The sequence below is a fragment of the Periophthalmus magnuspinnatus genome, chromosome 5, assembly GCF_009829125.3.
Source record: "Periophthalmus magnuspinnatus isolate fPerMag1 chromosome 5, fPerMag1.2.pri, whole genome shotgun sequence".
NCBI lineage: Eukaryota > Metazoa > Chordata > Actinopteri > Gobiiformes > Gobiidae > Periophthalmus > Periophthalmus magnuspinnatus.
In genome coordinates this window covers 26,426,709-26,448,040 of record NC_047130.1, presented here as the reverse complement: position 1 = coordinate 26,448,040, position 21,332 = coordinate 26,426,709, and the positions used below count along the sequence as shown (strand labels likewise).

The window sequence follows — 21,332 nt, the reverse complement described above, 5'->3', positions numbered from 1 at the left end:
TGTTATCTACATTATGTGTAGATAATACACACATTATAATCTTTATTATTTATAACCTTTATTATTGCCGAACAACAAATTCAGTATTGCTGAAGAATAATTAATTTCGTATAATGGGATGTGTGAAAATCGTTACAGGTTAGAATAAAGGGATTGTAGTTTTTTTTATTATTTCAAACACATGAATCATTTCTAAGTGTTTAATTTTAGGCCTAAATGTTCAGATCTATTCATATTTGTGTAATCAACATTATCTCATTCTTAAACCGCCGCATGACGTAACGCCGCAGAGGCTGTGCTGTGTGATCTATTTCGTAACAGAGCCTCTGTGTTTTCTAGCGGCTGCTGCACGAGCGGCTCGTTGTACAGTCACCAGGGGGCACGCACACGGTAAAAATCATAATAATGCATTTGAGGAAAGCCTGCTCCGAGTGTGCATCGACTGGCCCCTGTGTATGAGACTCCCTGTGCACTGATGGACATGTGCATGTAGCTCATGTGTCCGGCGGGACTGCCCCTGGCTTCTTCTGGGGATCATATTGGATCATATTGTTTGCAGGACGTTGTTCCTCCTGCAGCCCCCCAGTCTATCCCGACGTAGTGGTGAATTGAACATGGCGACTGTACCAGTGTATTGCATCTGCAGATTACCTTACGACGTGACCCAGTTTATGATCGAGTGCGACGCTTGCAAGGACTGGTTCCACGGCAGGTAAGGACATATTATTGAGCGTGCTGCATTTGTGCTGCCTTGTAGCAGAAAACAAACAAAAATGGCGAGCTGTGGGGCGTTTGACAGCTTTGTGGCTCTGCCTCGGCCGTCTCCATCTGAAGAGGCCGCTGGTGAAGAAGAAGGCGGAGTTACATTTACTGACCGGGCTGTGACATTTTCACTAATATTATAAACCATTATCTGTTTGTGAACAATACGTACGTGGCTTTATTGAGCTGTTATGGCGGGTTTGGTCTGTTCCTTCAGTCTAACATCCCGCATATCCTCAAACTGAGGCTCGGAGCGGACACTCGAGCCTCAGTCTCGATTTTAGCCGCTTCCCTGTTCCATAAATGCATTTTGCAGCTTGTGCTGTGTAAACATAGCGCGTTAAGTGTTTGTGCTGTTTGTCTTGTAGTGTCCAACACTTAAACACGAGCAGCTTGAGCTCCGGATCAGTCCCGTGGATCAGTCCCGTGGAGGCTTCGTGCTCCGCGGCAGCTATGGCTGACCAGCCACGTACTGGGAGCCCGGGCACAAGTCTAATAATAGCAGATATTTGCTTGTTTTGATTGTTGTTTGAGTTACGATGTTGCTTGTGACTTTTCACTTTCCCTTCGACATAAGCTGTAAACTGGCTTCAACTAGATCAGAGTAATCGCTCTTCATTTTCCCTCCTATTTCTTCTCGTGCACGCTGCGTCTGCACGCGCCTTTGTGTGTTTATTTTTATAGTATTAGATCTTTATTGTAGCTCTAAAAACATAAGTTATTCGTGTTTGATACGTCGAACGGCTCTTCAGAGCGACAGAGTATTTACGCGCCTGAACGTTAACCCTTTGCTGCTCCACAGGCAGCCCCTCAGTCAGCTACACAGTCAGCCACAGCCAGTCCTACAGTCTGTCCTACAGTCAGTTCTACAGTCTGTCCTACAGTCAGACCTACAGTCTACCCCTCAGTCAGCTACACAGTCAGAGCCACAGCCAGTCCTACAGTCAGACCTACAGTCTACCCCTCAGTCAGCTACACAGTCAGAGCCACAGTCAGTCCTACAGCCAGTGCAACAGTCAGACCTACAGCCAGTCCTACAGTCAGACCTACACTCTGTCCTACAGGCAGCCCCTCAGTCAGCTACACAGTCAGAGCCACAGTCTGTCCTACAGTCAGACCTACAGTCAGTCCTACAGTCAGAGCCACAGTCTGTCCTACAGTCAGACCTACAATCTGTCCTACAGTCAGTCCTATAGTCTGTCATACAGTCAGACCTACAGTCTACCCCTCAGTCAGCTACACAGTCAGAGCCACAGTCTGTTCTACAGCCAGTCCTACAGTCAGACCTACAGTCAGTCCTACAGCCAGACCTACAGTCAGTCCTACAGTCAGAGCCACAGTCAGTCCTACAGTCTGTCCTACAGCCAGTCCTACAGTCAGACCCACAGTCAGTCCTACAGTCAGACCCACAGTCAGTCCTACAGTCTACCCCTCAGTCAGCTACACAGTCAGAGCCACAGTCAGTCCTACAGTCAGATCTACAGTCAGTCCTACAGTCTGACCTACAGTCTGTCCTATAGTCTGTCCTACAGTCAGACCTACAGTCTACCCCTCAGTCAGCTACACAGTCAGAGCCACAGTCAGTCCTACAGTCAGATCTACAGTCAGTCCTACAGTCTGTCCTACAGCCAGTCCTATAGTCTGTCCTACAGTCAGACCCACAGTCTGTCCTACAGTCAGACCCACAGTCTGTCCTACAGTCAGACCCACAGTCTGTCCTACAGTCAGACTCACAGTCTGTCCTACAGCCAGTCCTATAGTCTGTCCTACAGTCAGTCGTACAATCTACAGTCATACCCACAATCAGTCCTACAGTCTACCCCTCAGTCAGTCAAAAAGTCAGACCCAGAGTCAGACCCTCAGTAAGTCCTACAGTCAGCCCTATAGTCTGTCCTACAGTCAGACGCACAGTCTGTCCTACAGTCTACCCCTCAGTTAGCTACACAGTCAGAGCCACAGTCAGTCCTACAGCCAGTGCTACAGTCAGTCCTACAGTCTACCCCTCAGTCAGCTACACAGCCAGACCTACAGTCAGACCTACAGTCGGCTACACAGTCAATCCTACAGTCAGACCTACGGTCAGTCCCACAGTCAGTCCTACAGTCAGACCCAGAGTCAGTGATACAGTCAGACCTACAGTCAGTCCCACAGTCAGTCCTACAGTCAGTCACACAGTCAGTCCTACAGTCAGACGCAGAGTCAGTGATACAGTCAGACCTACAGTCAGTCCCACAGTCAGACCTACAGTCAGTCCCACAGTCAGTCCTACAGTCAGTCACACAGTCAGTCCTACAGTCAGACCCAGAGTCAGTGATACAGTCAGACCTACAGTCAGTCCCACAGTCAGTCCTACAGTCAGACCCAGAGTCAGTGATACAGTCAGACCTACAGTCAGCTACATAGTCAGTCCTACAGTCAGACCCACAGTCAGTCCTACAGTCAGTCCCACAGTTAGTCCCACAGTCTGAGCTCAGGCTGAAGGGATGAGTGTCCAGACTTCATGTCCAACACTCCCACAGTTAGTCTTACAGTCAGTCCTACAGTCAGCTACATAGTCAGTCCCACAGTCAGCCCCACAGTTTGTCCTACAGTCAGACCCACAGTCTGTCCTACAGTCAGCCCCACAGTCTGTCCTACAGTCAGCCCCACAGTCTGTCCTACAGTCAGCCCCACAGTCTGTCCTACAGTCAGCCCCATAGTCAGTTCTACAGTCAGCCCCACAGTCAGTCCTACAGTCAGTCCTACAGTCTGAGCTCAGGCTGAAGGGCTGAGAGTCCAGACTTCATGTCCAACAGTCCCTGTCCCACATGCTTGACATTCATCTGTGTGTCTTTATGCTGCATTAAATACATACATCAGTATGATTAATTCTCAGAAATGATATAGGCCTATTCAGTGCTGTAGTAAAGTTTTATTAGGCTTCAGTGGGCCAAATTACCCACAGTAAGTGTGTAGTCATGTAATGAGCTTGATATCAAGGTTAGTGACCTTTAAGGTGCACTATCTAACTTTTCTACACAATCTCAATTGTTTTTTTTACCTTTTTAAATAAAGGGTAATCAATACTTAAATAAAGAATGCAAGTTTTCCAAAGCCATTTTTAGCAATATCAACATAATTTAATAAATCTAAGATATATAATTCCACTTGTGGTACATTCTATTCTATTTTTATGTAGCCTAGTCTTATATATTGCTCAATTTATTTCTGTCATATCTGGCTTTATTATGTTGTAAAATAGACTACCACTGCAACAAATCACACTTTTATTTCATTTATTTAAACAAATGCCTCTCTTCCAATGACATAGTCCACCTTCTTTCTTTAAATTTCCCTTTCGCCTAGTCATTCTATTTAAGTCTGATTACAAATGCAACTCTTTCTCACGTTATCATGAGAGCAACATCATTTTATGCTTAACTAACCCCTACTACTGGCAGCATGGTGGCTAAGGGGCTCGCATTTTCACGTCACAGCAGGAAGGTTCCTGGTTCAACTCCCGGGCCTTTCTGTGCAGAGAGCATGTCTGTGTCCAGATGGGTTTCCTCCCGCTCCAGGCACTCTGGTTCCTCCCATCAACCCAAAAACATGCACTGCAGCATTGAAGGATGGGTCAAATGCAGAAGACAAATGTCCTTAAACAGACAATAATGTGTACCTTAACTAACATACTCCTTTTTACTTTCATTCAGCTTTATCTTATAGCCTACTTGAGTCAGTTGCTTAATGCTTCTTTTATGACAGTCAGAAAAAACCCAAAACAAATGACCACAGCTGTTTAGTTCCTCTTCAAAGAAAGAAAGTAAAGTCATACAAGAGGCTCATATAAACATTATGTTTTATAATATAACGTACGGTTTCTGTATCTCAATAAATCTCTTCTTTTGTCTTCACTATAATCTTGAATGTAGTGAGCTAATCCTTGTTCACAAGGCTTTTCAAATATCTCCGTCATCCCACAAGTTAACTATCAACATCAGTCAATTACATAACGGAATATGGGCATTTAACAACAGCTAAGTTCACATGTACACCAACAATCTGATTATTATCTGATTTCTGGAGCTTTAAGATTATTTAAATTAAATGCAAAACAGCTAAGTCTGATGTGAGTATTCAGAGGGACTATTATCAGAAAGAAATACAGTTGGATTGTGCTTTTCACATATTATTTTAATAGTCTTATAACTCCAAAAATATCTGTTAATAATCAGATTTTGAGTGCACAGGTAATTTAGCATTTACGGTTTCTTCTTAAATCCTTTTTTGAAAAAATGTTGCCAACATCATACAGTTGATTTTGTGGTGGCACAAATGGTCATTTTTTGCATTGTCTGAGACTGTTATTGAGCCTTGTCTCACAAACCTCCATTGGCCTTTACATGACCTCCATTTTTGTTATTGTAATAGTAACATACAGCATCATCCCTGCAGATTAACGCCTCCTACATGTGGTGTTCATGTTAACATTCACAGTTCATACAACTTAATTTGAGGTGGCGGTAGCAAAGAATTCAGTCGTTATGATTATGTTCAGTACCTCTGTAGTTTCTGTACATATCCCCATGAAACAAAATAAGACACAAGGTGGACCTTATTTCACAGAATCATCAAAATGGAATCATAAATGTATTTTGTATACTACAGATTCAACAGTTGTGATATTGTTTAGTCACATGATGTCATTACGTTCAGTAGACTACAAGATGAAGTCACAAGATTATTGTTGAGAGTAACCTAGGTGAACTCAATCACAAATGAAAAAAAGCTGCATCAGCTGGAGAGCGACACTGACCTCTGCCATCCGTCATCGGCTCGTAGTTTGCACAGTTACTACATACGCATATGAGAAAATTGAAATACAGAAGTGCGGTCAGCGTCCATGTCCTGCTAGGAATGAAATGAGTGTTTCATAAAGATGTACAGTATAACACTATTATTGATTAAAACAAATCATTTAAAACCTCATAATGTCCACAGCCTCCACAGTCAAAAATAAGTAAAAGTGAGTACTTAAAGTGTAAAAAAGAGGAGAGCGAGAGAAGGGAGAAGGGAGGGGGGAATTATGGTGGGAAACTCCCAGTTCATTGAGTCATTGAGTCCAGCAGCGGCTCCAAACGGGAGGAATCTGCCTTTGCAGCGGCTGCAGGAAACACCAGTGACATCATATCTACTATAACTAAAGGAATGAATGAAAATGAATGAAAACAAAACACATTTTGCAACAGTTGTCAAAAATTCAAGTCATTGCAACGAAGCAACTGACTGCTCACCAACTACTATTTTTATTTAATGCTTACTTCAGGCAAATTTTCCTTTGTTCTAATTTCTGTGCTGTTCTCCGTGGCTTATGACAATATCTTGTTTATGTTGCATACAGTGTTGGAAGGAGCTTCTGTAGCATCTTTAGGTTGAATTCAATAAAACTGGGTTGTTTTAATGAATATTTTTATGTCCTTCGCAGCTGTGTTGGTGTGGATGAAGATGATGCTCCAGATATCGATATTTATCACTGCCCTAACTGCGAAAAGACCCATGGCAAGTCTACGTGTAAGTAGTAATAATCACAATAATTCACTGTTTACTAGTCAAACTGTTGTTGTATTTAATCAGAACATGTTTTATCTAACGCTGTAAAAAAAGAGTAAAATATTTTTTCTTCATTGTCATCAATCATTCATAAAACACTCTCATCTATAACTTAAATTTCTTAAAACGAACAGATTTAAACACAATTGGTGACTTAATCTGTTGTTACCACATCCCAGCCTAAAACACAACCTGATCTTCTTATTGTAAAGTTAACTCTGTGCCGTTTTTACTTGGTGTAGCCAGACATATTGTGCAGTAGTTTCTAGTTTGGTCTTCATGTAAATATTAACATTTTCCCTTGTTTTATTTCTCTGTTTTCAGTAAAAAAGAAAAAGAACTGGAGCAAACATGATACAGGCCAAAGCACAGACATCAAAGCAGTTCAGAACGGCAGTCAAGTGTTCATTAAAGAGCTACGCAGCAGAACATTTCCAAGGTAAACAGACTGAGATGCCCATAATCATTTTATAAGCTGTTTACAAACATTTTAAGTTTAAGTTTATAGATTGGTTAACTTACATTAGTGCAAAGAAACCGCTAAACATCCACTTTATAACTTAAACATGTTATAATGCTTTTCTTACTGTGAGTTGTGTTTGAGTTGTGCTCATGTTACATTTTACTGTTTTTATTTTACTTAGTAAAACCGTAGGCTGATGTCTGCAAAATCTGCTGTAAAATTCAACTATGAAAGGGTAGGGCTGGAATTATGGTCTGGCCACAGGGTGTTGCAAAATACAGCCACACTTAAGCATGGAATGTATTGAGATAAACTAAATTAGACGACATATCTAAATATAATTGAAGGCAGTTTGTGTTACGACCTGAGTGGATCAAACATATTAAAGAGGACACAGGAGTCAAATGGGTTACGAAAAGTTAAATAGTTTATTTTAAGTAAATTTTAATTAACTTTAAAATGCCCAAAATAAAGTAACAACAGAAAGATGGAGCTGATGAGCCAAACAGAACAAAAGGACGCAGCACCGGACCAGGGTCAGGGTCGTACAGGGGTCGCCGGTGCCGACGTCACTAACCTAAAACTGAAAACATCCCCAAACTAACCTTATCAAACAAAAGGCAAAAACAGGACAGCCAGACCCACCAGTTCAAACACAAAAAGGCTAACTGCAGCTAACGGGTTTGGTGCGGCCCGCACCGAGCAGCAGTCAGACCCGTGGAGCGCGCACGACGACCAGCGTGCGCCCCAGGTGGAGGGCGAGGTGGTACGCAGTGAGCGTGAGCAAGAATGCAAAAGAGCGCTCCATGGATAGGCGGCCTATTTATACTGCGACCAGCCACGCCCCAAAACAGGCATAAATATGAAATACATGTAAGATAATGTAAGATAAAGGGGCACAGCACGTAACAGTTTGAACTCGCTTAAGTAGGATATGAAGAATGAAAAAGTAATGATCTTCCCCTGTTTGAAAGACCAGCTGTCTCTGTTTACTTTGAATAAAATCATAATTGTCCAAAGTGTGGAAAATTGGCCACATCGTCCAGCTCTAACATAAACACGGTTGCTCTACCTGCTCTCAGTAGAGTTTGAACATGCTTAACCGCTGAGACTGAGGTGGTTTTTGCCTAAATAACTCAACTCAATTGGGGGAAAAAAGTATTTATTTTGTGTGTAGCTCGACCAGCCTGTGATTCTTTGTGAACCTGTTTGTTTTAGTGCTGATGATGTAGTGGTGAAGCTGAGTGGTGTCCAGCTGACCATGGACTACCTGGAGGAGAACGGTTTTAATGAGCCCATCCTGGTCCAGAAGAAGGATGGTCTGGGCTTGTCCATGCCTGCTGCCACTTTCTACATTAGTGATGTGGAAAACTATGTTGGTGAGGACATGTCATTAAGGCTGTATGGGTTTTTAATGTTAATTTAATGTTGTGGTCACCATTATCATAAAATACTAACATTTCAAATTGCTAATCTCCTTCAGGGTAAACAAAACCACAATGTAACAAATAAAAAGTTAGATATAGAGTTTGGTACGTGGACATTTGAGATTAAAAGTGTGAAAAAGAAGGGACATGATAAATAACATAGTAACTTCACTCAGCGCCTCAGGTTTCATGCTGACAACCCAGGGTCCTGCTCTGCGAATTTGTGATTGTTATTAATTATATTGGTTGGTGCAATAACTTGGACACTTTATGGTTGTACAGTGCACAAAATAGACAATGGACATTAATATTAGACACTTATTTGTCTTTTTCTTGAGCTCTGTAGTGTGATGTGTGAGTGTAACTGTGTTTTAAGCTCCAGGAAGTGAACCCAAGACAAATGTCCCTTTAAGAATAATAAAGTTTATCTTAATCTTAAAAGAAAAAGATTTTCCACCCAACTTTTATATACAAAATGTATCACCTTAACATGGCAACTAATGATGCTTGATTCAGTGGTTATCATAAAGTGATTATACCGCTACACCACATTGTAATACTGCGAGAAAATACTGTTAATACTGTTGAGAAAACTACATCCAATGAATGGCTTTGTCCACTAGAGGGCGCCATTCACTTTCCAATGATCTGACGCCTGTGTGACAGCATGCAGTGTTTGTGTCCTAATATCAGATTGTCTTTGTCTCACAGGTCCAGATGTCAGTGTTGATGTGGTGGATGTCACTAAACAGACAGACAGTAAAATGAAGTTGAAGGAGTTTGTGGATTATTACTACAGCACAAACAGAAAGAAAGTGTTAGATGTCATCAACTTGGAGTTCTCTGACACAAGGTCTGGCCTTAAACCTCAGCTTTTTTCTCTCAGTTCAAAGTCCAGATCTGGGCCTCATGTTTTCTACATGTGTTTAACAGGATGAACAGTATAGTTGAAAGTCCACAGATTGTCCGCAGATTGTCCTGGGTAGAGAACTACTGGCCGGATGATGCTCTGCTTGGAAAGCCAAAAGTCACCAAATACTGTCTGATTTGTGTCAAAGACAGTTACACAGACTTCCACATCGAGTGTGGTGGAGCATCCGTCTGGTACCACGTGTTAAAGGTTTGTTCATTTTTACAATGTCACAGGAACAAGGAAATGAGCCTTCAGCTGTAATCGAAACAAAACCGAGGAAGTTGTTTTCTTGTAAATGAATTTGTGATTGTATAGATACCTAAATAATTTTGATATAAAAAAAAAAAATAATTACATTGTTTTTAATAAAATAATTTAATTGAAAATGCATCATTGTGTTGTTTAGGGAGAAAAGATTTTCTTCTTGATCAAGCCCACCTCAGCCAACCTGTCTTTGTACGAGCGCTGGAGGTCGTCGTCCAATCACAGCGAGATGTTCTTTGCCGACCAAGTGGACAAGTGTTACAAATGCACCCTGAAGCAAGGCCAAACCCTCTTCATCCCATCAGGTGCTCACCGCAGTTTAGCTGAAGTAAAAAAACAACAACTTTGCTCTTAATATTTGACCATATATTATAATGAAATTGTTCTTACAGGATGGATCAATGCAATACTGACTCCAGTCGACTGTCTGGCATTTTCTGGGCATTTCGTCCACAATCTCAGTGTGGAGATGCAGATGAGGTTAGGAGTTACTGTACTATGCATCTCAGCCACAAGCAAATTAGACCATTACTTTAGCAAGCTTAGTAACATGTTTTCTATATCTTTAATGAATTATAAACTTTAAAACCTCAGAAATCTTGTACTCATGTAATGTGACTTTCTGTGATGAATGTTAATGTTTTTTGATGTTTGTCTCTTCACCATTTTCTTACCTTTAGAGCGTATGAAATTGAAAAGCGGTTGAATGTTAAGACCCTCACCCCCTTTCCAAACTATGAGACAGCCTGTTGGTATGTGGGCCGACATTTCCTGGAGAGATTCAAGGGTGAACACTTTTTCCTTCATTCTGCAATTTTAACATAAAGCCAAAACTCCCTGTTTGACCTCCAGTGTAAAAACAACCAGAGAAACACTGGGTGAACTGCCTTACCTCCCCGCAGCCTGCAGCCATCGGCAAAGTCTGCTGCACAGATGAAGGCCTGGATGCTATATTATTATTTCAATCATTAAATTGGTGAATCTCTGAGTTCACAGATAATTAGCATCAAAAGGCTTGGCCCAGCTAGAATCACTTGCTCCATTACAAGTCTGTGTTTAAACTCTCCTCAGCTGGCTTGGGCCAATTGTTTATGTTTCCACCATTTTCTCTGCATGTGTTCAAACCAGATTGCTAATGTGCGTGCAGTACTTCCAACCCACAAGGCCTCACTATTAATATATCATTATGTTTTTACTTTGAGTTCAACTTTTTAGTGCAAGATATTGTGTCAATTGATTTCATTCTCGTGCAGCCTTGATCATAATAGTTTTAGTGGTCAATTCAGGTTACTATCTTGTTAAATTTTGGTACTGTTTTTTGCAGCGCTACATAAAGCAAATAAACAACCAGCTCCATATCTTGTACATGGTGCCAAAATAATCAATGGAGCCTTCAGAGCTTGGACTAAAAAGCAGGTAAATGCTCATGCAAAAGTTTTTTTTTTCTTCTTCTTCTTCTTCTAAGCAGCTTCACAAGAGTTCTGCTTCTTGTATTGTTCAAGGCACTTTTGGAACATGAAGATGAGCTCCCAGAAAACATGAAACCATCGCAGCTTATTAAAGATCTTGCCAAAGAGATCAGACTGTCTGAGGTATACTTTTTTTAATTTTTTTATTTTGGAAATAATGTGTCACTTTCAACAAATGTAACTCACTAAATCTGACTTCTGTGACTTAATGCTTTCTATCAACACCTTTTTTTCATCCCAATATTTGTTCTTTCACTTTTTTTAAGAATGCAACAAAAGCCATTAAAAGTGAACCAAGCATTAAGATCCCAGTAGAAGAGCCACCGTCAACACATTCAGAACCCGAGGAGCCTGTGTCCCCAGCTCACGTCCCGTCTCCGAGCAGAGACAAGCCACGCAAAAAGAAACCACCCAAACCTCCCAAACCCCCAAAGATGCCCAAAGCCCCCAAGCCCCCCAAAGTGCCCAAGGTGAAGGAGGGAGGGAAGAAGAAGGCCAAGAAAGCCAAGGAGATGTCCCCGCCACCAAAACCCTCCAGCTTTGCAGCTCTCGAATCCCATGCCAAGGACATCTTGAGCAAAATGGACCAGTCCAAGAAGGCCAAGGTTAGAACATGTGTTTAACATAAGCAGGATGGAGTCTGATTTTATTGTAGAAAATAAGTGTGAAATCAATGAAGTATTGTATCCTCCTGTGTTCTGTAAATGTGGTGAGCAGGGCTGTCAGGGCTACTGTTTTGGCAGAAATCCTGTGTGAATTTTAGCTAATTATATGCATAAGACATCTCCTTTTTACATTTTATATTGCACATCACTTTAACTGACGTTTTTTGGCTGTGTTAAAATTTGATTGTTAAAATGTCAACTTATTTTGTACTTGTTTATTTTCCAGGCTGTTAAAAGTGTTCTTAGTTCATCCGAGAAAGATATAACCAAGCAAAACAGTGTGGACAAGTTCGAAATCAGAGAACAGAATAAAAACAAGACGGAAGCAAAATGGAAGTACAAGGTAAGAATGTGGATTTGCATCGTTATAGACTGAGTGAAGAGGATGATAATGACTTCAATCCAAAATAAACTCAATGAATATAATTGCTGAAAGATTTGTTCACTTCAAAGCAATGATGAGAAAATAATGATGTGTTCTAAATCACACATTGAGGCCTGTAGCTCATCAGTACAGCTGAAAGAATGAAAGAATGTTCACCCTTCAATAGTTTACCTAATGGAATTACACCACGTTACTTCCTAACTATTTACATCTGCTCCCATCTTCAATTGGTTTTGTTGTACCGTTGCAGCAGAACAATGGGGAAAGGCCTTTGGAGCATAAATATAATTTTGCTGAACGGAAGACATTAGAGGGATTAGGTTCCATGGAAAACTCAATGCCAAAGTGCTGTGGAATGTTGGCCGTGTGTGCCTTCATCCTGATCAGGCCAAACACTTGCAGATGGACTGGAGACCCTCATGATATCTCCAAGGTCACAGCAAACTGCAACCCGTTTCCTTCATCTGATTAATACAGTACAGCTCAGCACAGTCAAAGGTTGTCAAGAAATCAATACTGGCCTGTGAGAAGTTTTCATAGTTTTACCAACCAGATTGAATTCTCTCCGAGCTGAATCCTCCTCAAGTGTCGTATATATTTGTAATGTAATTGCGGGTGTGTACAGAATTATGTTGTAGCGTAGTCAGTAAAGTAGTCAGAGATTACTTTTATTATAAGTTTCATCATGAGAACCACATTAGAAGCCTTTAAACACTTTACTCAGAAATCGCTGGTATCATATTTTCAGTTTCTTTCCCAGCTCTTAACTCTCGGTTGCGGTTTTCGTCGTCCTCGCTTACTGTCAGCTGTAATGTTGTACGTGTTTATTTTACAGAATAGTAAACCAGATTCCTTGTTAAAGATGGAGGAGGAAAGCAAATTTGACAGAACGCCACTGTCGAGCAATAAAGAAAGATTCAGCTTTATGTCTCACAAGAAACTGCTCAGGTAAGCCCTCAGAAGTATGTGTGAAGTGAGTGCGCCCTAAACCACTGCTGTACAATGGGATTATGAGCCCTGGAGCTCTCAACCACGCATCCATTATCTCTAACTCAAGGCCCTCGCTTGAAGTGCTAGGCTGATCCTTGTTTCAGTTGCTCATTGTCCCGCGGTTTCCTTCACAGCTCCAAAATGCTGAAACCTCAGACCAACTCAAGTGTTTTTGGATCATTACAAAACCTAAAAGAGGACAAAGCCAAGCCGGTGAGAGACGAGTACGAGTACGTCTCCGATGAGGGCGAGTTGAAGATTGATGAGTTTCCCATTAGACGGAAAAAGAACACCACAGTTAAGAGAGACCTGTCATGTGAGTATTCTCTAGTTTTTTTTTTAAATAGACCTGTATAAAATGTCAACACTCATACAAATTTGCATATATATTTTTCAGTTTTGTCCGACATCCGAGAACCAATTCAGCCATCCAAAAAAACAAAGTTTCAGCCTCTAGTGAGTAAGGTAAGAAGTGTTGGTGATGGGTGAACCTTGTTATACGGAACAAACACTTGACCACACTTAAAAATGAATTGGTCAAATGTTATGTTTTAATACATTTTAGTTACTCTAAGCAACGTGAGAAACCTTGTACAAAAATACTATATAAATATTGACCAGATGTGGAGCATACTGTGTGTTTTGTGTGCTACATTTCTCTTCTGTTCTTTTTGCACATTAGACTGTTGATTCGTCAGATGAGGAAACTCTGCACATAGATACAGAGGCCAAACCTGACGTCAAAAATCGCAACTCCAAGGTCAAGAAAAAAGGTGGCAGCGCAGCGGGTATCCTGGACCTGCTGCAGGCCAGCAAGCAAGTGGGAGGCATTGACTACAGCACAAACAGGTACTTTATCTTAAGCATTACCACAGGTTCTTATAGACGGGGTTAAGTTACCCTTTTGTTATGTCACAGTAGAAAAGAATAAATCAGAGGAGTTGCAGCTTTTCACATCAGCAAATCAAGTTTGAGCTAAATCAACAGCTCATCACAAAACCTCTCACCAGAATCGACTTGTCTCAGACTTGTTTTCTAAGGCGCACCTTTTCTTCAATACACAAAATAACAAACTCACACAATGGAGTGCAGCACCTCCTTCACCAAAAATGTCTATAAACAAACACAGAAAAATTATCCATGAAAAAGTGGGAACTAAATGGCTCCCCCAGGACACGTGGCATGACCCTTAATTAGTTTTACGTCTTATGCTCACTAATGGGCCGAGGCATTGACAAACAAATGGACACTTGGTGAAAGATGAACTGGTCTTAAATAGCCAGATTTGTAATTCTCTCAATGTTAAAAATCTGAAGTTTACACTGATCCTTTCAGCATTGTTGCTAAGCCTGTTTGTTTCATCTCTGGTTAATTTATCAAAAGCAGTATGGCTCCAGGCCCTTCCTCTCATTTGAGTTTTGCTGTTTTGGTTGACTCTTGATGGTCTATTTCCACCACACTGAAAGGTACAAATGAGCAGTGAAAGAGAGAACAACTTCAAAATAATCTATAATTTCAAAATACGTTTCCTAATTATATAAAAGGGGAGAAACTGTAGTGAAACAAAACTCAATCTTTCACCTGTTTTCTGTGTCAGTGCTGCATTATTTTGGGCAAACAATGCTTTTGTTTCTTGAAAGACTTAACAATAATGGACATAAAACTGCAGCTTTTGGGCATGTCCTTTAACTTACTGCGGAAAATAAATAATCAAATAATGTGTTCTGAGGTCTTCTACCACAGACAGACTTTATCTCATTTAAAATAAATCTGTCTTGTAAAACAAATGCTCTTGATGAGTCAGACAGTGGAAACATGGAGCTTTATATGGCAGGGCTCTGTGGCCGTGGTGTAATAGATGTTTTGTTGTATTTCTCGTGGTTGCACTTACAGCCAGCCCCCTGCATCTCCCAGCACACAGGAGGCCATTCAGGGCATGTTGTCCATGGCCAACCTGTCGTCTTCAGACAGTTTACCACAGCCCTGGAGCAACAGCCAGTCCCGCAATCACAGCCAGTCCAAGAGCAACTCCCACGGCTCTCAGGCTAACAGGAAGTCCAGCGGCACCACCGGCAACAACAACAGCAGCAGCAAGCGAGCGGCCAAGCGCATGCCCAAGAAACCCCGGAGGAGCAGCAGCATGGAGAGTCTGGATTATGATGACGACCAGGACCACATGGACGCCTGCTTCAAGGACTCAGACTACGGTAACACTTAGTGACATGTAAATTCATCTAATCTCATCCTCAGAGAGTGCAACTGATCTGTTTGTTGTGACTTGGGCTTTCACATATATCGTGGTAGTAAATATTATACAAAAAAAGGTTTATTTTACAGCTATTCCTGCGCTGAGGGTCCATTTTCTAATTCTGTTCTGAGGGCCATGGCACCTTTCATGAGTGTGGACAACATATCAGCGTTATATCGATATCGGTGGTGTCTTTTTTTATCAGATCATTTCATTTCATCAAAGCCACACTGTTCTCTGTTGTACAGCTGTTCATTGTCTCTGCGTCTACCCACAATCTATTGACTTAATATCTGATAATTAGCCCATCAACATTAAAAACAGCTCGTTTATAAAAGAAGAAAAGAGTGCCAGTCTCCACAATCTAAATACAGGTTTTCAGGGTGATTATGAGACACTAATAACAAGTTCAAAAAGCATGAAACTGTCTATTGAGAACTGGTGTTAATAGCCTATTGACAAGCTGGGAGTGCTACAGCAGCTGGTTGGATGAACTTCATACAAAATGTTGCAGTGGAAAATATTTTACAATTTGGAGCAACACAAGAGCGGTTTACAAAAAAAGCAAATACAATCCTTATTCACTGCTAATGAATAGATTGAATCCAGATTTAGATTTCACAAACCACACGCAGACTGTCAGCACCTGTTAGCACCATTATTATTTTCTATTTTCTTCTTATTTTCTTATCAATGTAGCGGTGATTGACTGAAGAAAGTAATAATATATTGTCGTCTTTGCAGTTTATCCTTCTTTGGAATCAGAGGAGGATAATCCTGTTTTCAAATCAAGATCGAAAAAGCGGAAAAGTAGTGATGACACGCCGTACAGTCCCACAGGTAAATGTCCTCACATGATGATGCTTTGAAGAGTTTTCCTAAATGTGTCTGGACTCAAAATATCAATACAGTAACAGAGTTTATGGCAATAGTTTTAAACAACAAACGTTCATTATTATTAAATTATAACACAACACTTGACTGCTTACGTCTACATTAAGGCTGAAACAGGTGACTTCATGAGACAGTTGTTCTCTGATATTAACACCATGTGAACATATATTACCTCTCATATCATAGACCGTGTGTCAGGATGTGTGTCTTGTGAGGTTCTTGAAAATGCCCAGCCCTGAGTTGTGTGTTTTGTGCCCCCAGCTCGTGTCGGACCTTCAGTCCCTAGACAAGAGAGACCAGCCAGAGACGGGGCGAGAGTGGCCTCGATAGAAACAGGCCTGGCCGCTGCAGCAGCCAAGCTCTCGCATCAGGTACCAGTGTTATTTACCCATTCTGAAGTCTTCAAATGTTTTGGATCATCTAATGTGCATTTTCAACAGGAGGAGCAACAAAAAACAAAGAAAAAGAAGAAAAGTACCAAAAAGAAGACATTAGTGATGGAGGATCCCCCGAGACTCTCTCAGGACAGCAGCTCTGATCACAATGCAGACTCTAACGACGGCAACATGTCGGATCAGGAGTTTAGCACTGGGACTGTCAAATCTCCAGGAGGACCCCAGCCCATGGCCCCGGGCGTGTTCCTCAACCAGAGACGGCCATCGTTGTCCTCACCCAACAACAGCACCCACTCCTCAAGCACCAACAACAGTGGCCTAGCCAAGGGAGAGCGTCCAGCGGCTCCTGACTCCAAAGGTGAGCTCCTTCACTGCTCTCTTCTTTTCTCTTTATGGGCGTAGAAATAAATAATAAACAGAATGTGAGATGGTTAGGAGACTCCTGTCAGCGTCCCGTAACACTGACCTCAGACTGCTGCTGATGAGGGGCCCGGGGGAGGTGTGGTTCTGCTGAAAGACGCCGCAACGTTCTGGAGCGGTTTTCACGTAATTAGACGAAGTGTTACTGTGTGAACCGGCGCTGCGTTGGTCAAATATGTAGTATACCAAATGTAACGACCCTGAACCTTTGTCGCTTAGAGAGGAGATTGGGTCCAGTACTTCTGTCTGAAACGCTGCCGTAGTGCATTTTCTTTTGGTTTAATGAACAGCAGTTTAATCAGGTCACACACACACAGATGGTAAAATGCATTCCTACAAAAATACTATGGTAACAAGCAAAACGAAGCGGTCAACGATAAATGCAGCTACTCGGCGTCCCCCCTCCCCGCCTCCAGACACCAGGAAACTCAGGGCCTTTTAAACTACCGGCGTGTTACCATAGCAACCAATCACCCATACGACGGTGTAACGGGCCGTCTGCGAGTAACCGGGTCAAAATATGTGTTGAACCTGCAGCGTTTTGAGTGTAAATGCAGCATAATGATTGAGGTAAGATGTACACACAAATAAAATACCAAAAATATATTAATAATGTCTCCCTTTTGCACGACGATACTCAAGTACTCAAAGTGAAAAAGATTGGAGTAAATAAACTACGTTGAGCTGATTAAATATTTCAAATGGAGAACTGTTTTACTGCTCTAAATTTTCAACAGATTAAGATTAGTTTTAACATTGTTTTTTATCCATTTTGTGTCTAATCATACTTATTTCTTCACGTCTTGAGTTTGTTTGATTTGTTCTTTTCTTGCTCTGTTCACAGCAAAGCGGCTAAAGAAAGGCATGGCCACAGCCAAACAGAGACTAGGAAAGATTTTAAAGATTCATCGAAATGGAAAGCTCCTCCTGTAGCATGCAACGGACTGGGGTCACCTCCCAAACTCACCCCTCTCCCCTACGCCCTTTTAACCGTATAAGGAAAAAACTGAACCAAGAATAGGAGGGAACCGGGAGAAATCATGCATTTTTTCAATTTATAAGAAGAACATCACTCCAATAGGTTTTTGCCTCCTCTTATACTTTATAACTTTCAAATATAAAAAGTGTACAGAACCTACTATAAATATTTTTTATGAGAACATGTGTCATTTTACTACAGCTGTTTGTTTATCAGGGGTTGCTAAAAACATGAAGTAGAAATACATTGCAGTCATTCCAAGATTTCTGAAAGTATCCCTTGCATGTGTCGAGTTGCATGTGCAGGTCGGGTTTGGGGGGTTTGCGTTTTTTTGGCTTTAACCGGATGGATGCAGCTCATCATCGCCACATAGGTCATGTCTACACTAATAAGCTACGCCGCCCCGTTACCGTCTGTCTTACTGTTGATTTTATCGTTCACGGGCAAAAACAGCACTCACATTAAAATGCACTGACATCAACACGGCTCTATCGATCCTTCAGCAGCTTAATAGTGTGGACATCGCGCCGTATTTAACGTGAAACTCTGCCGCTCACATTTTACCTAACCCTGTTTTTCATTTCTGTGTACTAAAGCAAAGCACTATCAAGAGTAATATTTATTTATTGGTATGGTAGATAGGACTAAGCAGGACTTGGAGGAACAAATGTAAAGCACAAAGTGAGTGGGGAGCGGGTTTGCATAGGACTGTGGTACGTCGGGCTGTCGTAAACCTCCCTTTAGGTTTGGACGAGTTTCTGTGTTGCCATTAAACAAAGGACCCAGTATTTTTAGTGAAAAAAACCATCACAGCTGAGTAAATCTTTACAGTATACAGCAATCATAGGAAATCAAAACAACAAATCAAACTAAACATTGTGGTTTTATTTTTAATTAAGACGCAGTAAGATTTTAGTCGTGATGCCAGTAACAAATCTTGTGTTATTTAGCAGAATATTACTCGATGCTTGAACAGGATCCTCACTTAAATCCTCACTGAAATTGTGGGACTTGTGTGAATTAAATGGTGTAAAGGCGTTTTCTCTGAGGGTCTCTTTGTCTTTGTTATATGCAAAAATAGCATAGCCTGGTCTAAACTTACTGGGAGGTGTAAGCCCTGGAGTTTGATGATGATAAGCTTCATCCATGTCGCGTTTGTGCCGTTGCTCGGGGATACTTTCTCTCTTCTGTTGCTTTGCCAGGCAGCACAACCACATCTGTGCATTTTCACTACGTCACAGTACAGTGTAGGGAATGTAGCTTGTACATAGCCTTTCAGTTACTTTTTGTATCCTCTCCTTTTATGGTTTAATCCTACATTTTACTGGTTTTGCTAATTATGAATAAATAAATACAAATATATAAATATATATGAATATACAGTATCGACCGAGCAAATCTGTTACATTTTTTGTTTGTTTTTTCTTAAGTTTAACTTTTTTTTAAACCTGTTTTGAACTATCAGGTGTTGCCTGGAAAACAACTGAAGAAACATTTTATTTTCATATGGCCTTACATACACATAGCTAATTGTACTGTATTGTGTTTTCGGTTCAAAGGAGGGACAAAGCTTTGAGGAAAATTTATGTAAAAAAGTTTTTAAAAACAAAAAAAGACAAAAAACACTCACACAACCAACCACAGACACTTAAAGTTTCTCCAACCAGCCTCTTGTTGGAGCTCTAGTAACCTGAAGGTTTTTGGAATTATTTTACTAGCACCTTGTGAAGTGTTTATGTGTCAGTGATGTAATTTATTAATGTTTGTAGCTTTTTTATACTTGTACAATTCTTAAAAGAGTTTTTGGTTTGGAATATTTCAACATCTTGTGAATTTATCCTCAACAGAACTTCAGTTTTGTTCTTCTTCTGTTGTTTATTGTTCGTGTACTTGAGTGCATTTGGGAGGCATCACAAACATTTTACCGATTTATACCAGCAACATTATCCAAAATATCAGTTCACTGTGGATGTATTATAAGAACTTTACTCCTGTCAGATGAAAAGATGAATTTAACCCGTTTTTAGTCCAAATTGTAAGACATAACGATGGTTTATCCTCGAGTACATGAGCTGTGTTTCAGAATATGATCAACAGGGCTATGGATTTATTTTATTTTTTATTTTTTCATAAACTTTGTAATAGTTTATGTGGCGTTTGTGGCAGCTCTTATAATACATCTGCAGAGTTTGTACCCTCAGTGTCGGCACGGTCTGGTATCACGGTCTACATTTCCACTGTGACATTTCGTACATGTTCATCTCTTGGCCTGCATCCTCTTTGTTTTGGGGTGGGACGGTTTCGCGGGCCGTAGTGTTAAATTCTCCTGACCTGCTCCAACACTGGTCAAAAGTGGAACATCTTTTCAGGTTTTCTTTCACAGGGTTCCTACACAATATGTACAAACATGGAATATGGGTTTAGGATATTTTATGTCTGTAAATGTGTGGAAAATAATATGAGATGTTTTGTTTTTTACTTCTACAAATTGTATGTTGAAAATTTAATACCTCCAGCCTATCATGTGCTAATTATCTTATAGCGAAATTTGCAATTTTAAGGAGCGAAAAAGAAAAAAAAAAAATCAACATATTCAGTATTTTAGCAAAGATTCTGCACTGTGGCAACTCACCATGAACATTTACTGTATTCTTAACTCATCTTTTCACACTTAAATGTCATATCTTGGCTGAAAAATTAATTGTGATGCCTGCGAAAAGTTGACATTTTATTTGTAAAAATGTGTAAGAACCCTGTTTGTACATTATGTGTGTTACTTTGTTGTTTTTAAATCATTTTTATATGTTATCACTGCATCCACTGTCAGAGCAGTGAATGATACTTGTTGTAGCCGTCTTCCCTTACTGTTATTTGCAGTACTAGTATTTACAATCCTTTTTGAGCTGAAGCTATATTTTTCTGTATTTAGACAATTCTGTTTGAGGTCATGGCTCACTTTTTTAAGACATTGAGAAATGGAAAATTCCGAGGAACAAACATATTGTTGTTGAATGATATGATTGTCCGCCTTGTTTACTTTTGCAATACAGTTATTGTGGAAAACCTGTGATGTGTCACACTTCAATTTAAACTCATTCTCCTGTTTCAAGTCATTTATGTTTAATATTAACACAAAATCAGCTTTAAAGTATAAAGTCTTAAAGAATAAGTCATTTTAACTGCAGTGTTACAAGGTTCAGCCAAAGAAACAAATGTTCACAGAAAAGAGTAAAAACAGTTTGTTTTAAACGCAATGTCAGGTCATGGCCACTAGAGGGAGGTAAAAAACACAACTCAGACAAAACCGGCCCCAGGCCCCAGCCCCACCACGTGCACGCGCACCAGCAACAGGTGGAGCAGAGTTTATGAAGAGCCCAGATCATTTTAATATAATAACATCTGATTTGGTAATGGCTGTGTGGGCCTGGCCCACGGGGCCCACGGGGGTCTGAGCTACAGCCTTAATTCT

General features: G+C 40.7%; 1 protein-coding gene across 2 annotated transcripts; it reads left to right on the top strand.

Moving 5' to 3' along the window:
* The first annotated feature begins 291 nt into the window (after positions 1-291).
* On the top strand, positions 292-20,930 carry phf2 (PHD finger protein 2). Of its 2 annotated transcripts, none has more exons than XM_033966827.2 (22): positions 292-712; positions 6,227-6,312; positions 6,676-6,790; positions 8,033-8,193; positions 8,953-9,094; positions 9,175-9,361; positions 9,561-9,723; positions 9,811-9,898; positions 10,099-10,205; positions 10,743-10,834; positions 10,921-11,010; positions 11,154-11,492; positions 11,779-11,895; positions 12,773-12,885; positions 13,062-13,243; positions 13,325-13,392; positions 13,610-13,776; positions 14,821-15,134; positions 15,920-16,015; positions 16,331-16,440; positions 16,510-16,822; positions 17,729-20,930. In XM_033966827.2, the coding sequence occupies exons 1-22, from the start codon at positions 615-617 to the stop codon at positions 17,815-17,817; spliced, it is 3,237 nt and encodes a 1,078-aa protein (XP_033822718.1). In that variant the 5' UTR covers positions 292-614; the 3' UTR covers positions 17,818-20,930. The 2 variants fall into 2 exon arrangements, with proteins under 2 accessions (XP_033822718.1, XP_033822719.1); XM_033966828.2 differs by having other exon boundaries at positions 308-712; positions 14,842-15,134.
* Positions 20,931-21,332: the final 402 nt, after the last annotated feature.